Below are 17,043 nucleotides of genomic sequence, written 5' to 3'. Positions count from 1 at the left end.
AGTATACAGAGAAGCGAGTGTGTAAGCCAGATACACAGCATAGCAGATTTACGTAGATATACTTGGATTCTGTGATTATTTTTTTTCTTCTCCTGGATTCTATTTGGAAGACCAAAATATTTTTTTGAGTATCACTGATGGTATTAAAAAGTGTTTTTTCTTGACTTTGATTTATTGTATTTATTCTTACAATAGGCTGTTCACAATACTATCTTTCTAGCGTTCTTACTATTCACTCAGTTTCTATTGTTCTTGTCACTACAGTATATGGGTTTATTTTGAAAGGTCTAAGTTGAGTGAATGAAATTTTTAATAAGAGAAAAGACAATATGCTCCCTTGTTGCCTGAAGATTTTTTGCCTTTCAGAGAGGACTCTAGACAATACTTTTTTAAAGCATTTAGAAAATGATCGGAAAAGGTGCATCTTTTCATTAAGTTTACTAATTTGTGGTTAGTTTTAGATTTCTAGAAGCGAGCTGTAGCAGTATGAACTAATTGTTCTTATTCCTTGGCCTACACCTACATGAATTTGTCATTTAGATACTGAGGGGTTGTCATCTGGATACTGAGAAACTGTCTTTTTGACAGTTTCAACATCTAAATAGCAGAAATGCATCTAAATCAGAACCTTGGAACTTATCCTTTTAGAATTTTAGATAAATATTTTAAAGCCTTATCACTCCTTGGGTTGGTTTGCTTGCTTGCTTGATTTTAGACAACCTTTATTATTTTCTCAATTGTCTACTGCATTTACATGAAGACACTATTTAAAAGTGAATTCAGTGCTAGTTTCAATTACAACATTAAGGTATAAAAGTAAAAAAAAAAGAAAAAAAAAGGAATTATACAGGCTGAGCCAAATAACATAATGGCCTTAGTTCCTTCACTGTATATTTTTAGAAAAGCAGTCTTTCAAACAAAGACAAAAATATATTGGACTGTTTTCTAAAGGACATTTTTTATTTAAATCCTGTTCATAAAAGAATGAAATTTGCTGAAAATATTTATTTATTTATATTAAATACCTAGAGACAATAATGTGCCTTTTAGAAGTATTTTGCAATGTGACAGCTTGGAGGGCCCTGTTGCTTTATACTTAAATTTCTTTTAAAGGTCAAGTGCCAAAGGTGATTTTTTTCTTGTCACTGCCTCAGGAAGCTGTTGACATTACTGTAAACAGTAATTCTGTGTACTCAGATGTAGATCTGTGTCACTAACCTTTTTGCCATGCTTTATTTTTTTGCTCCTTATAGTTTTCTGTAGGAGAATTAGTTTACTGTTGAGTGCAATTTGTAAATAAACAAAGCTGTGGAGTTTTTCTGGTGTCATCTCATGCAATACCAAACACTTCTGTTCCTTTGGGAGGCCAGCCAGCAAACTGTCTCACAGAAATTGTATCTGCTTGCTTTATTTTAAACAACGGCAAATAAAAACCCCAAAGCTTAGGTAGCCGCTAGCTCATAATGCCATTCCTGAAAAAAAGGAACCTCTTTAAAATGTGTCAGTCATATAACATATGCATGACTGTGTTCCTATACATTGAGAAGCTACTTCGGAGCCATGAATGTTACGCTACATGATTTTTTGAAAACAAGAATGTTTTTCCAGTTCCATGAGGTTGTGGAATGACTAACTTCAAGGTCAGAAAAACACCAGGATGGATACCTTTGTTTAGATTATATATATATATATATATATAAAAAACATGATATATTTAATGTTTCATTTAATAATCATATAACAGGAAAACAAAGAAGACGTTATCCTACTCTATGCTTTTTAAAATCTTAGAGAAGTCATATAGACAAAAGGTTCTTGTCAGGATGCCGCGAGGGCTGGGGCCTCCCCAGCCAGGGGCTGTCCCACGGCCGTCAGCCGGGGAGCTGGGCAGGCTGGGGCAGCTGGGGGCAGCCCCGGCCCAGGGGCGCGTCCTCAGCAGTGGTGATGAGGCCAGGCAGGGAACACGGGGCAGCAGATCAAGGTGAGGGTCAGGCCTGGTGATGAGAACCGGGCCCAGTCACAGCCTGGAGGTCGCCAGGCCAGGCCGTGGTGAGGAGGCCGGCCCCAGGTCAATGGTGGGCCTGGGGCAACAGGGCTGGTGGCCAGGCTGCGACGCAGCCACCATGGAGTTCAGGTGAGGCCTTGGAGGAGCCTCAGCTTGACACTGGGCCAGAAGGAAGGGGATGGGAGCCCCCTCAAAAGCCCTGGGTGCAGCCAGAGAGGCGGGGGGTGCCCTGGGCAGTGAGAGCTCCCGGGGTGGATCTGTATGCCTCAGCACCCCCAAATGAATTTCCCTTCAGTATTGTTCTGAGGCGCTTCTTCGCTCCTGCTTTTATTTTATTTCTGTGTATAAATGTCAGATGTGCAGTTTGAAAAGGAAGACTTCCAGCTGATGATAAAACTTATCTCAATGGTCTTGTGTCAGGTGGGTGCAGTAGTTTTCAAAACCACCTCTGAAGGGTTTTCATTTCATTCTCCAGCCGGTGAGACACTCAGAAAATTTTAGGCTAATTGCAACGTGGCTTTTTGTTTGTGCTCTCAGTCTTTGCAGCCTTCGGCGCTGCTCTCAGCTTATCCAGGTAACAATCCCCTTGGCCCTTCTGCTGAGCGGTGCCTTTATCTGAGTTTTAGGAAATGGACACCAAATTATCATTTTCTCCATCTGTACTGCTTAGAGACAAGATTAGCTTGTGGCTTTTCATAACATGTATCTGACTGTGGCTTGTTTCCATGGATAATTTTGCCCTGAGTTCATCTGTATTCATTTTGTAGCTCATTTTACAGTCCTGCATAATGAACACTGGTTTACCTTGCATTTTACCCATCTGTTTCTATATGCTGAGAATGGCATGTTCACAGTGTTTGAACATTGTCAAGCCTTTACAGGTATATTTTTGAGTGGAAAAGCCCAAGTGTTTAAAGAATTTAATAGTCAAAATTTAAAAAATAGGGCCCACTGTTGTGAAATCACTTGAATCCTCATTCCAACATTATCTAGCAAACTTCTTATTCACCATCACCTCACAAATGTGAAATAGGGAACTAGTGTTATGCCCATTCTACAGCAGAAAACATGAAGTTTTGAATAATTAAGATTAAAGAAAACCTTTTACCACACAGGAGTTTTAACTGAGTTGTGTAGCTTCATTCCCATGATATGGATAATAGTATTCTGCAAGCAGTAAATTTTTTAACTCCTTGAAAGGCTATCTGCAGATGGTACAACAAGTTATCCAAGTAAACCTAGTTTCAGGTTTTAGGAGTTTTCAGTAAACAGCCACTGGATTTTTAATACAAAAATTATTGATTCCTAATGATCTTTGGCATTTTTATTCAAGCGTAGAAAAAAATCACCTTCAGCCAAGGACAGAAGAGTTGGAAATTTAATCTGAAAAAGGGATGTTTTAGGAATTTAGAAGCAATTTAAAAGAATCTTTAGGCTACTTTTACTTTAAAAGTAATATATATATTACTTTTATATAAAAAGTATAAAAAAATATACAGAAAGCTTATGGATTTTGTCTAATTTCAACAAAAAGTAAAATAAATTGCTTAATGAGACTTCAGTACTTTCATTTTGGACAAATGCAGAATCATCAGTGATTGAAGCATTTGAAAACCTTTTCCGAAGTTCAAAAGAGGACCAGCAAGTCATGCACTGTGTCTCACACTAAGATTTAGTGTGTTCTGGTACCATGATGTTTACACAGTTAGGCTACCCTCTGTCGTGCCCTTATTTTTTTATGCAAAACATTTTCTTTAGATTCATTTATTAGTATGAATTAATGTGATTTTCTTCAATGAAGTCATTTCTAGTCAGCACAACTCATATGATGCCCCAAATTCTGAAAGATTCACACCAATTTTTACTAGGTGGATTTAAGGTACTTCTGTATTGCTAGCTTGCGTAACAGCAGCAAAGTACAGTAATATAAAACTGCCACGTTTGTACATTTATCCTTCTGATAAACCTGCTAGTTTGTGGCTTAACTCAGGTATCTTTACATTGCAATCAATGTGCAAAATACATACACTCACAGATCACTAAACAATCTATGCCTGGAAGCAGAAAGCATATGGTTCAATCAGTGTGGTGCCAGTCCAAGCTAGTCAGCTTGATTATAACATGAGCTGTTTATCTCATGCACAGGACTGTGCTGAAATGAATATACTAGTTTAAGGATAGAGGTGCATATCTCTGCGCTGTGCTACAATCTCCACCTAGACACATCACCTCACTAAAGGGTAGGCCAAAGACCTATAACGTGGTGTTGCATTGAACCATATAGTCACGTTCAATATTCTAGTGGAACAAGATCTGTAATTAAACCTATCCCTCCACCAAATAGCTAAGAAGCTTTCTGTTTCATTTCTGAGGTACAAAGCACATCCTTGTTCATTTTTTAAATAATTCCTACTACTGCTGTTGCTAGTTAACTTTATAACTATATTGTTTTAAATCAGGATTGATTCATTGAAGCTGATAATGACACAATTGCAAAACTGATATAATAATAACTGATATAACTGATATAAACTGATATATTCCTAAAGAAGATTCAAGCAAACCCACTATGCCATTGTAGAATTCTAGATCAGTTTTTTAAATAAGTTCCGTTTTCTTTCTTACCCTACAAATATGTATGGAAGTGTGTGCATACACAGTCCTTTATAAAGTATATACAGTAAATACACAATGCACTTATAATAATGCAATTATGCTTAATGAGTTAGCAACATATCTGCTTCTCAATGTTTTCACAGGTATCTCGTAATATTGCTCTGGAGGCCTTTATGATCAAGCCATCTAGTTTCACAGGAATGACTTGCACTGCCTTCCAGAAAATATCTGCAAATTCTGACAAGTCAGTGGTGCATGATTTGGGAAACTGGGAAGCAAATCACCATCCTGAACAACATTTGAATTTCAAGTGCAACACGGGCAATCTGAATGGTTCGTTGGTGAATTCTTCTACCAGGGTAAGTCAGTACAGTCGTGAATATAACTCATCTATTTCAGTGTGTTTTCAGTAGTACCTTTAAGCGGAATACTGATTTGGAAAATGTATATTTTATGTGTTGTTAGTATTGTAAACTGGTTAATAATTTCAACATGTTAGTGGCCTTAAACTGGTGTAGCATATTTTGTTGTGCTAACGGATATTCCATTAATGTAATCAGGTGGAATGCAGGAATGCAGGATCAGAATAGAAATGAGTAAATATCTTGTTCTTTCTATCTCTGGGTCCAGTTCTGCAAACTTTTCTATGTGTAAGTAATCTCTTCAAAGTAATTTGGAAATATTTGTTTTAGTAAGGTGCTTTCAGGGGATTTTACATTGCAAAAATCTATTTTTTAGGGAAATTACCTTTACTTCCACTAAATAATATTACATTCTCTATCTTCAGAACTTTATACAGAGGGAGAGTGTTACGTTGGAGGTTTTCAGTAGTAGCAGAAGAAAAACAATAATAAATAAGTCTTTTAATAGAATGCTCTGTTATTATCAAATAATGAAGTGGAACAATTAAATTTTGATCTAGCAGGAAATGGAATTTTGCATTTGGCTGAGCGTGTTATTAAATTTAAGTATTGCAGAGTTGAATTTTTGTTATCCTTCAGCTGAATCTCATTTTAATAGGCTTATTTCTTGAAATACTTACCATGACAAAATGATACTTTTCTGGACAATATTACTAGTTTATTGAACTTTGAAAGTATTTTGATTGAAGTTATTTTCTCTTTGGTGCATTTTAATATTCTGTATGGACTATGCAGTCAGTGATATGGTAGTTTGTGCTCTCAGGATCTTCTGGTAAAAAGGAGCCATCTTAATAATGGAAGAATAGGTTTAATTTGTTTCCTGCAATGGAGTTCATTTCTTCTGTGGACACTGTTAACATGTCTATCTATAGGAAAGAGAAAGTTGTCTCTGAAAAGAGAAGAGTTTGAGATCCGTAAGATGAAAACCAAATGTCAGAGATCTAAAAGAGACAAGATTTCTGCAAGAAGCAACCCTGGAACACTCTGCAATATATGGCATAGTATTATTGATATAGAAATATACATGGGATTACATGAATTGGAAAGTTTTGTTTATCAGCTCTACCAATATATTTTTTATCCCTTCAGAAACTGAGTACCAACATTTCTAGTAAATTAATCTCTTGAAAGTTTGATGGTCAAGCACTGGTGTCTCTCTCCTGTTCTAAAAAATTCTACCATAAATGCAAATTTCTCATCTCTCCTATCAGCATGTATGTGTCAAATACACAGAGTAAGTTAGAATATTTATTTGAGGCCCCTTTCTAAAATGTTGGCAGAATGTCACAATATAAAGATCTCAGTAAAATCTTTCCTAATGTATTTTGAACTAGCTGACTTTATACAACATACAGAAGGGAAAGTCTGCTGACTACACAAAGAAAGAAGCTAGGAGAAAGAAAGTAAACTTATTACCATGCAAAGCAATTTTGAAGTATGTGGTATATATTCTGACAGAAGTGACTTTATTAGGTGGATCACTAGTTATCACCTGTATATGAATTTGTAAATATTATAACAGCACAGTACAGGAGATTATAGATTCAGCTAAATGTTAGTTTAATGGCTTTAGGTTTTAACACTAAGGTGTACTCTGGTTTTAAATGTGATATGTGCATAAACAGACTGAATATTGCTTTAACTTAATCCTGAAAAGCAAGATGTTTTCATTCATTGTTGTTCTCTGAAACTTTTAGTCTAAGCACTCCTTTAATTCATTCTGAAATGAGTTGCATTTCTTCATTGTTTAATAGAATGATCTGTAGAATTGTAACTGATAACAGAAAATGGGATTACTTCATCATCCACTAGCAAAATTATTTCTATATTTTCTCAATGGAGGCAAACAGTAAACCTACTTGATTGTGTTATGCAAAGTTCAGGAAAATAGAGAATTTGTGAATGGAGGTGGGAGTTGCTTTTTTTAGGTACCAATGTTTAGTTACTATATTTTAAAGTAATACTCATTATTATGTCTGACTCATTAGAACTTCATCTTAGATGCTGAGATTGTTCTTAGAATCTTCCTCTATTTAGCATAGGATTAATCATAAAGAAGAAAAAAATCTAATGAAAATTACTAAGTACAAATGATAATTACAAATTTAATTTACTTCTACTAAAAATGTGAAAAGTTGTCCTTAAAAAGCGTAATAAAAGAGAATGTTTATATATTTTTGTGCTAAAAAGTGTAGCCCCCTTCAAATGTATAATATTGTAAATCATCTGCTCACTAAGCATAAACAATTGTTTATGCCATCTGTCTGTTGCTTACCAATTGCACTAATAAATTGAAAAAGTGAATGCTCATGAAGCGATTTGTGGTCAGTTGATGGGAGGAGACTGAAACAGATGATCACAAACTATCTTAATAATACAATCAGCTTTTGTAGTTTACCCATAGTGATATTTCCTGGCAATGGTAGGAAATTGATACAAATTTAGTCAGTGGTTGTCTGTACATAATTTAACCTGATCTGGTTATTATGGGATACAGAGCCCCCAAAAAGGGGAAGAAATATTAAAAATTTAAATAAATAAGTAAAAAAAAAACAGTTACAAAGGAATAAACTTTGAAAATTAAATAATTTAAAAGGCACTGAAAGCGATCTACCAGTCAGAGAAGTTCAGGAGATAACTGTTAAAGTATGCCTATATCCACTTATGGTTCAAATATGTGGTAAGTCTTTTATAGACTAACTTGCAGTGTTTCCAAATACCCTAAAGGAAAAAATTATTGCAGTTAGATACGCAAATTTTTATCTTTAAATCTAATTCTGACTCTGTAGCCAGTAACCAATCTGAAAGGTTGAAAAGAATCGTTTATCACTATTGCAGATCAAAAATTTCTTCTGGTAGGATTTAGACCCAGATGCCTTCTCTTAGATCCCATTTCTGCTGTTAGTAGGGAGCTTTTGCTGCCTGACTGGACTCTACTGGGTGAAAAAAATGGCTCAGATCTATCTTCTTAGTTTTTAATACAGTGGCTTGTATTTTGGCACGGTGGTTGTTTTCATCTCTGTTTAAGTAGGCTTAAGGGCATCTTCCCAGCCTGGGACTCCAGACTGAGATCCTGTCACAGGAATGCTCCCAAGGCACAGTTCTGTCCCATGACCTGGCTGTGGTCTTAAGCATATCACGATAATGACACACCAACAAGGCTGCTGTAACATTTGAACTCGGACAATGTGAGAACAGCTTATGAAATTTTAGTGCCATTCAGTATGAATACACTGTCTGGTTCCCATTTGATATCAGACCTGAAGCATACTTTGAACCTAATCTCTGTTCCAGCCTGATCCTGTAGACTATCTCCAGTGTGCAAAGATAATCAGTTATACAGTTAACCCTCTGACTCACTAAAATTACTTCAACATAAAATGAATTTTTAAACCTCCTGTACTATCATAATCAAATGTGTAGTTTATAGGGGACTGTAGATTCAGTATTCATGCTTGGACTTTAAAGAAAGTATTTTATTAACATAATTTACAGTTTCAGCTTCATTGAAAACACTTGTCAAATAAAAAGTCTTTTCCTTTCTTTAATTATTCTTCTGACACACGAATGAATTAGCAAGTTAAGGTTCAAAATTTCAATAATCTATATTTTCACGTGTAATCCCTGACTTCTGAAATTTGAATTCCTCATAATATTCTCCATGCATTCCATTTAACTTTTCAATTCTATTTATTTCTTGTATGCTCTGAGCCAGACTGACCTTTTGATTTGTCAGGTTATATTACAGGTGATGTCTGTGTGATAATATGTTAAAAGTTAAATTGGTACTATGATTGGTACTAGACATGCTAACCACGAAAAAAAAATCTAAAGTGCTTTGACAAAATCCTATGATTACTTGCCTATACCACTTTGAGACATTATAAAATTTTAGAAATATTCTGGTCTAAGATACTTACTGGAAATACACAATCAGTATGTAAGAAAAGGTTTTTTCTTGCATAAATAAAATTTTGAATGTCAGACCATACAAATAATGTATAAATAAGAGTAAATTCATATGTAAAAGTTAACAGGAGTGCAGAAAGAACTTAATGCAAAGATTTCCACCAACAAGTGACAAGGCATTTGGGGTAGGATAAAGCACAGAATTAAAAACCCAAAGAGGAATTGTGAAGGAGAACGTTTGAAGGTGCAGAAAATAGGTCTCATAATGAAAGTGCCTTTCCTACAATCCACTATATGTGAAATGTTCAGGATCTTTATAGATAATTAATTATATCCATTTGGAAGCTGCTTAGTAGAGTGTGCAATAATTAACTTTCTCATTAATGCAAAACCTAATTGTTATATAAATAATAATTTCAATTTACACTGGAAGTGTCAAAGCCAGAGTGTAAGACGTGCAGTTACGCAGCTGTAGGTTCCAAAATGGTTTTCTACAGTACTGCAAAACCAATTAGTTTTGACTGAGATTTGAGCAATACCTTGTCCTCTTTCAGTGAAACAAAAGTAACAACAGCATTTAAAAACTTCTCTTCCAGCTCTTTAGATCATACATTTTCATTAACAGGGACTTTCCTCTTGCACTGGCAATTTGTAATGGTATGTATATTCTAGTCACCTGTGAACCTGGTTATGGAAAGTACTTTCATTTAAGCATGTGCTTATTGTTACTAATTTCATTGAGTTGCTTATCCATTTAAGATACATTTTTCCATGTTCAGGATGCATGTGTACAGAATTTTTCAAGGCAATAAGATTAGCTAAGGAAATTCAGAATTCAAAGTAATGTATAGAATGTGTGAACTCAATTAAAATGTAATACAAAATGAAAATACTTCCTGCAACTTGCACAGAAGATGGCTACTTTTCATTAATTTTTCTGTTCCAGTCTATCAGACTAAATGTTCCCCAGTCCAGATCTTCTTTCATTCGCTTCTACATTAAAAAATTGCACAAATGTTTTTCAGTCTCCTGTTGAGAAGATTCACATTGAAATGTTCCATGACCACATACACTATATTAACAAAATACCAGCCAACATACCCAACCAAATACTGCTATACTACAGTGTGCCTCAGTATATCATTAGGGTAATTTTGTTGTTGTTTTTTTCTAGAGTGTACTAACTAGTATGTTGATAGGCCTCATAAATGTGGCATGAATTATGTTGGCATCATCATTTCCATCATGATTTCCTCTAATTTCCCAGCTCACATTGCTTCTTAGAGAGTATTACATCACTTTCTGCATCAAATGTGATGAACTTGGAGTATGTCTGTATCGTACAGATTAGTACAAGATTATCGTTTTCTTTTTTCTGAATCTGTAGTTTTTACAACGGCAGAAAGAATGCAATAAAGAAAACACTGCCAAGTGAAGCAGGACACCACCAAACAAAAGTTAGTTTCTCAGTTGTATATGTATGGCATATTACAGTGAGGCACTGGGCTCAATGCTGGAATACATAATATCATAGCTTATTTTGCTTTCAAAATATTTTTTTCTCCAAGTATTGTAAAATATGTCATGATTAAACATCCAGATCAAGACATTTCATGTTACACATCAGAATTTGCTGTTCCTTTTCCTTTGGGAACTGTCTATTTTTGCCCATTTTTCTCTTTTCCCTATTCTTTTCTTTGCGTGTCTTAGCGCCCAAAGCATTTTGCTCTTCTTGTATTGGATATTGATATTAATTTGAGAATTTGCTCTGGGAACTTATGGGAAAGTTTGCTTGAGTGTAAATTCTTCATATTGATTTTACAGTAACCATTCTAGGTCTGTTTCTTCTTTCTTTGTGAGTAGGTTGTTGGTACTGTCACAAAGGAATATCTTATGTGTTGTAGGGATTTTAAGGTTTTTTATATTTTACCTGCTCCATCCCTTTATATTTATTCTACATTTTTTTTAATCTTCAAAATATAATTTTAAATTTCATACTATAGTAGTTCTTATTGTGATTTAGAATCTATTCAGACATATAGTATCTATTTATTCAATATTCTGAATAATCACTTTTTTTTTTACATTTAAAAATAATTTTTTTATATTCTTCATCCTTAGACATAATATCTAGGAGGTATAGAAAAGTAGCTGTTGGTATCTCTGTTATTACAGCCATTGAGTCCTTGTTTTAAAATAAGATTTAAACTAAGTAAAAGCATTTAGTACTAAGAAAAGATCTGGGAAGAATTTCCACTTATTTTGAATTACAGCAATATAATATATAAACTAGTATTTTCTGTGCAGGCATTAATTTGCTTGCAGGTGTGTTTAGATTGTACACTGAGTGCTAGGTATGGAAAAAGCTGAAATGTCTGTCGTTCAGTTGAATAGATGGGTTTAATTTCAAAATCAAAAACAGACAAGACAGACTGCCCCTATCTTTCTTCTTCCAGAATGCTCCAATCACACATTTGTATATTTATACCTCTTGCTACTACTCCTTCTCAAACAATGTCTTTATATATTTATGCTTACTATGACATCTTCAACATTCGTAGTTTGGTATTCTATGTCCAATATGCCTTCTTTTCTCTGCGCGTTCTTCCGTGGTCTTTTGTAATGTGGATGGCTATCCTGCTCTTGCAGATCTTTCTAAACATTGAGAAAATGAAACAGTGCCAAAATACTATTCATGCATGTGTGACAAATGTCAATTATGTTAGGTATACAGAAGGGTTTCTACAATTCTTATGTTTGTTTCACATATGTTTTAATATATAAAAATTAATATACATTATGTTTTTTGAAAGTAGGAAAAATTTTATTGTATTGCTTTTTTCTGTTTCATGGATGCTTAGAACAAACTTTAAAATGTGTAATTACAAGCTCTTGTCCCTTCTTTTTTTATCACGCCCTTTGCCACTTCTCTTTTAGTAGATAAAAAGCTTATTCTGCAAATAACATCAGCCACCTGGGAAGTGTTTTCTGAATTTTATTGTTTATGGTATTGATGTTTCAGAGACGTATTATGTTTAAAACTTAAAGTTATTTTACTGGTTCTCCTTTAATGCCATGTACAGTTTGGACTTCTGTCTTGTATATGTATGAATAGTGAAAAGAAATCTGAATAGCTTGAAGAGAATAAATACAAGGACAAAAGGACTGTGGAAACTACCAACTTGTATTTGATATAAAATTCTGTTATTTCAACTCACATTTGCTTTCTTGTGAAACAAGCTTCTGTTCCTGGACAGACATGAATCATATTGATTTTATGTATGCTGTTAATAGATGTCTGAGACATATGCCGTCACTCTCTCATCCACAATGGTTGGGTAAAAGACTGTTTTCTTCTGATTTTCTGCACCATTGCTCTTGTTACAGAAAAGTTCTCTTTGGGATTTCCCAAAGGGCATTGTAAGATTAGTTTCCTTGTTATAAACTATCAGACTCCTTCATGTGCATTCTGCCGTTAAATAATAGTTTGTACGCTAATTAAGATAAATCTTGTAACAAAAACACATTGACACTGTAACAGTTAATAACACAGTACATTAGTTGTTAGAACATATTTTAAGTTAACTTAATGGTACAAAGGTAATAATGAACAAGTAGAATACTGAGTACTAGTGAAATTCCCAGTTCTGCATTGACATTTGAGGAATTATACCCCAACTCTAGTTTTCTTACTATAATAGTAATCAACTTTTTACGTTTTTTATAGAACTGTCTATAAGTTGAGTATTTTCAACTACTTTTTTCTAAATTCTGCTTTCTAATGCTTATTTTATTTTCACTGAGGAAGATTGATGCTGGCTAACAGAACATACTTCAACATCCAATAAATAATTACATTGTGTTTCTCAAAACCCTTTTCACTACATGCTTGTTTAGCTAATTGATTGTTACCTATTTTTGCTGTTACAGAAGGCATTTCCAATTTCTAAATGGATAATTTTAGTAACTGTAGAAGTGTGCTTAAAAGTTTTTCTTTTTTTTTTTTTTTCTGGGTTGGTTTGATTCCTGTTGGCTTATGTTGGACCACAAATAGTTTGATGATGACAGAGGGTTCACTAAAATAGATTGCTTTGATGATTAGCAGGTGATATGGCTGGAATTTTTTTCCTGAATGTGGGTTCTTCTCCTAGAAACTCTAATTGTTTCCTGACTTTCCAGTCTCCAGCTGTATATGATAATCAGGGGGAAATGGCCAACGGCACAAAGGTGAGGAGGTTCCTTTTGGAGGATTCAAACCCTACACGTGGCATAAAGGTGCTCACTGAAAGGTACAGTCTTTTTCCTTACAAAAGTGACAGTGTTGGCTGTAGCTCCTCTTAAGGATCTGATCTGCTCAGGGAAAATGTAGCAGTGTATGAGGTCATGTATCAAAGATTTTTTTGAGTGGTTTTTGGTTTTGTGGATGTAGAGGAATTAATCTGTGTGATTTTCTATGTGGTAGTTAGGACACTATAATTTTTATGTTGTGGTACTTTTCCGGAGACTATATATATATATGTAGCCAGATGGATAGTTGTTACTGAATACGTAGTGAAAGTCAGCAATGGAATGCAAATTTTCAGTCCAGGAAGTGGGTATGTTACCTCTATATTTTAAGCACAGTGTAGACCTAGGGGTGAAATTATGTAGAATACCTCTTTTAAAGTGACTTATGAAGAGGCTACTATACCAATGAGTTGATTCATGAAAAGTCTAGTATGCTTCAGAACTGTCTCCATGACACAGGAAGTGAAATTTGAGTTAAAATACTACTGCCAATATTGCCTTGCTGTTTGCTGTTTATGAGGAGATTATTTAATTGGGCAGAGTGCTGTTTCTGTGTTTTTGGTGAGCTTAGCTGGGAGAAGGAATTCACCCCTGATTTTTTTGTTACTTCGAAAAAAAAGCATGAAGATACTAGTAGAAATCTGTCAAGTTTCTTTTTTGGGTTAAAGGATTCAGTATTTCCTTATTTCATTGACTGTTACCACTTTGTAGAACTTGAAAGATGTTCTATATCATGGTGAATCCAGAAGTCCTTAGCATATTCTGACTCATCAAACTAAAAATATATATAAAAATCTATGAAGTAAAAAAATTTCTTGCAGTAGTTATTGGTGCAATACAGTGATATTCACTAATAATTATATTAAACATCAAGGTGAAGTTCTGACATTCTCTACTGTATGAAAAGAATGGTAAACTTGTGTGCATCTATGAGCACACATGCACATACACCTGCATGCATATAAATAACTATTACAGAATAATAACTTTATATAATAAACAACTTTATTACAGTTTCATGATTTTGGGGACTGGAGTCCTGGTTTCTGTGTGTATGGGATTAGCAACAGTTAATCTGGAAGGAATAGTGCACACATGGACAAGTAATACTATGTGTTTATGGTGCCTATAAGCTATTTGAGTTTGATCTTTTCTGAACACTGGGAATATCTCCTAAAAAAAAAAAAAAACCAGAAGGAAAATGAAGTAGAAAAGAGTGAGGGAAGGAGAGGGGAAAAATAGTTAACTTAGTAGAACCAGTTTGCTGGATCTACAGTCCTCATGAGATCGTTCTCTGTTCTGTTGGCCAATTGTTTTAGATCAAAACAGGCTGGAGGCTATGAATTATGGATAGACAAGATAACACTGAATTGTATTATTTTGCTAAATTTAGATTAAAGCCCCTCAGACCAAAAGTCTGATGAACCAGAATTGAAAAACACAATGGCTAATTCAATATGTACAGGTCATACAGTAGATGTAACAGCTGTGTGGTGTATGCTTCACTGACCAGCATATGCTGCTACTCTGAAAGAAAAAGAGTAAGCTTAGGACTTGACACTTTAAAAAGAAAAAAAAAATCACGTTTCTGTGACATTATATTACGGAAAGCCTCCTGTATTTCATAAGCTCACTTTGATCAGTACTGTGTAAAGTATCTAACAAATTTGAAACTCTTACTAAATATAGTCTATGAAAGTTGCATATAATTATCACACTCATTGAACTGAAGAGTTATTTACAGCTATGTTGTGTTTCTTCAGCCTTTATCGCTGCACTTCTGATGATAGCAGTCATCTACAGAAATGCCACAGAACATCAAATATACTATTTAAGTGGTACTGATCATTTAAATGTGTACATTTTAAATTTCCACATAAAATAGGGTTACATATGCATTCCAAACTATTTTATTAACAGCTCCTGTTCACCAGAACAATGGTTTTCAGTCTCTGTAGGCTTTCACTTGTACTTGATTGATTTGGCATCTATATTTTAATTCTTCCTTTTCAGAAATTTCATGTCTGAATTAAATGAAGTCTGTAGTAAGTAAATGTCTAATGGGAGTATATGTCAGAATGTATGTAGTGTATTTGAAATAAAGTGCATCTTACCCTTAGAGTTTAGCTTAATTCTGTCAAATAACAAATCAAATCAAATGGCAGAATCAAGCTTCAGCATTAAGTTTTCCTCCACAGTGCAATTGCTAGAGTTTCTTTAAGGAAGGAACTTTCAAAGAGGATCAGACTCACTGGGTACATTTTGCTACAGTGGCTGTCAGTGTTTTGTTTCTTGGGGATTCATTAAAGTGTGGAACATCACTCTAGACATAATTGAAAACTAGCAGTGAATGTTAAAATCTATTGATAGATTGCTATCTGCAAGAAATACTCAGAAAACCTACTGCTGTACTATTTGGGCCCGATTTACCATTGTATAATTCCAATGGAATCACTGTACTGAAAAAGGAGTCTGTATTTAGTTTGGCTAATTATCTGTGAATTCCTGGAAAAATCTTACCCAGTCTGTTATCAGTTTAAAAAAACCCAAACAAACATAAAGTGACTAGGGCACTATTTTATATCTTCATTTTAAAAAACTCTAAAAGGTTATCTTTTTCTCTTAGCATTAGGCTCAGGGATGCTTTAATATATGTCAAACTTAAATCATCAGTGAAAGTAAGATAATTCAGTAAGTATTGAGTCACTATAAGCATGAGCTGGTAACCAATTGCTTCTCCTATTATCTGCTCATCCTTGATAGACGGTAATGTACTTGTTCAGACTTACGCTACTAGTAGTTGCTTATGTAGTAGAGATGCCCTGGCAATCCTACTTCTTCTAAAACACTATTACCACTAGGAAGAGTAAGGTATCTAGATGATGGTTTTCTTTCCAATATGCCTTCAGTTTTCAGGAACATGCATACAGTTGATACGAGCTACCATGTACTTGCTGATTTTGCAGTATCCTTGAAAGTGGTACAATAGTAAAATTGGTTGGCCTTATATTTCAGTCCAAATAATGGAAGTTTTTAATTCTTATTAGGATCTGAGAAAAAACTTCCTTTATAGTGAAACAAGTCTTCTGCAACTGGGCTATGGGTAGGAGAATCAAAAAATGAAATATACCTTCTGTAGGCAAAATGTGCAGATGTGTCATGTGAAGTTGTTACATAACCTGAAGAGTCAGGGAGGAGATGTTTATTCAGCTCAGTGAACAAGTACTGGAGTGAGGTTCACAACTTTAGGGCACTAAATTAAACATCATCAGTGCAAGAAGGGAACAGGCTACAGATTTCACATACAGCTATGGTGATGTCTTCACAGAATTATGAAGAAGGAAAAAGTGTAGGAAAACTTTTCTTGCACTAGAACTCTTAAGACCTCTTTTTCTCATGTTGCATCATTAGCTTTGCTAGTACATTCTCTTGTGCCGTTGTGAAAGCATACCACGCTGATTTACAAAGATGAAACAATGGTACCAACTCCATTTTACTTAACAGTTGAAACGGCTTGAGAGAGCACAACCTCCTCTGTAGGTTTCAATATGTATATATTGAAATAATGCCTCAAAATTGAAATTATACATTAAAAATGCATTAAAAATTAATAAGTTCTGAGTTGCTGAAGAGATTATTTTAGACATAACAGTTTCTAGTGACGCTCCATGTGTCATTTCTTCATTTCCCTTTGTACAGATTTGTTGTGGTTTAACCCCAGCTGGCAACTAAACACCACACAGCCGCTCGCTCACTCCCCCCAGTGCGATGGGGGAGAGAATCGGAAGGGTAAAAGTGAGAAAA

The 17,043-nt window shown here is 34.6% G+C and overlaps 1 protein-coding gene across 1 annotated transcript in view; it reads left to right on the top strand.

Annotated features, from left to right (window-relative positions):
• Positions 1-17,043, top strand: part of LOC103897676 (adhesion G protein-coupled receptor A3) — a 251,679-nt gene that overhangs the window by 115,258 nt on the left and 119,378 nt on the right. Inside the window, exon 12 of the mRNA XM_009277787.2 lies at positions 4,765-4,980. Coding sequence (XP_009276062.2) covers positions 4,765-4,980 — 216 coding nt within the window. The remainder of the gene's footprint in view (positions 1-4,764; positions 4,981-17,043) is intronic.

The sequence above is a fragment of the Aptenodytes forsteri genome, unplaced genomic scaffold (genome assembly GCF_000699145.1).
Source record: "Aptenodytes forsteri isolate BGI_AS27 unplaced genomic scaffold, ASM69914v1 Scaffold15, whole genome shotgun sequence".
In the NCBI taxonomy this organism is placed as follows: Eukaryota; Metazoa; Chordata; class Aves; order Sphenisciformes; family Spheniscidae; genus Aptenodytes; species Aptenodytes forsteri.
The sequence above is the reverse complement of the archived record's forward strand: the minus strand, read 5'-3'. Positions and strand labels throughout refer to the sequence as shown.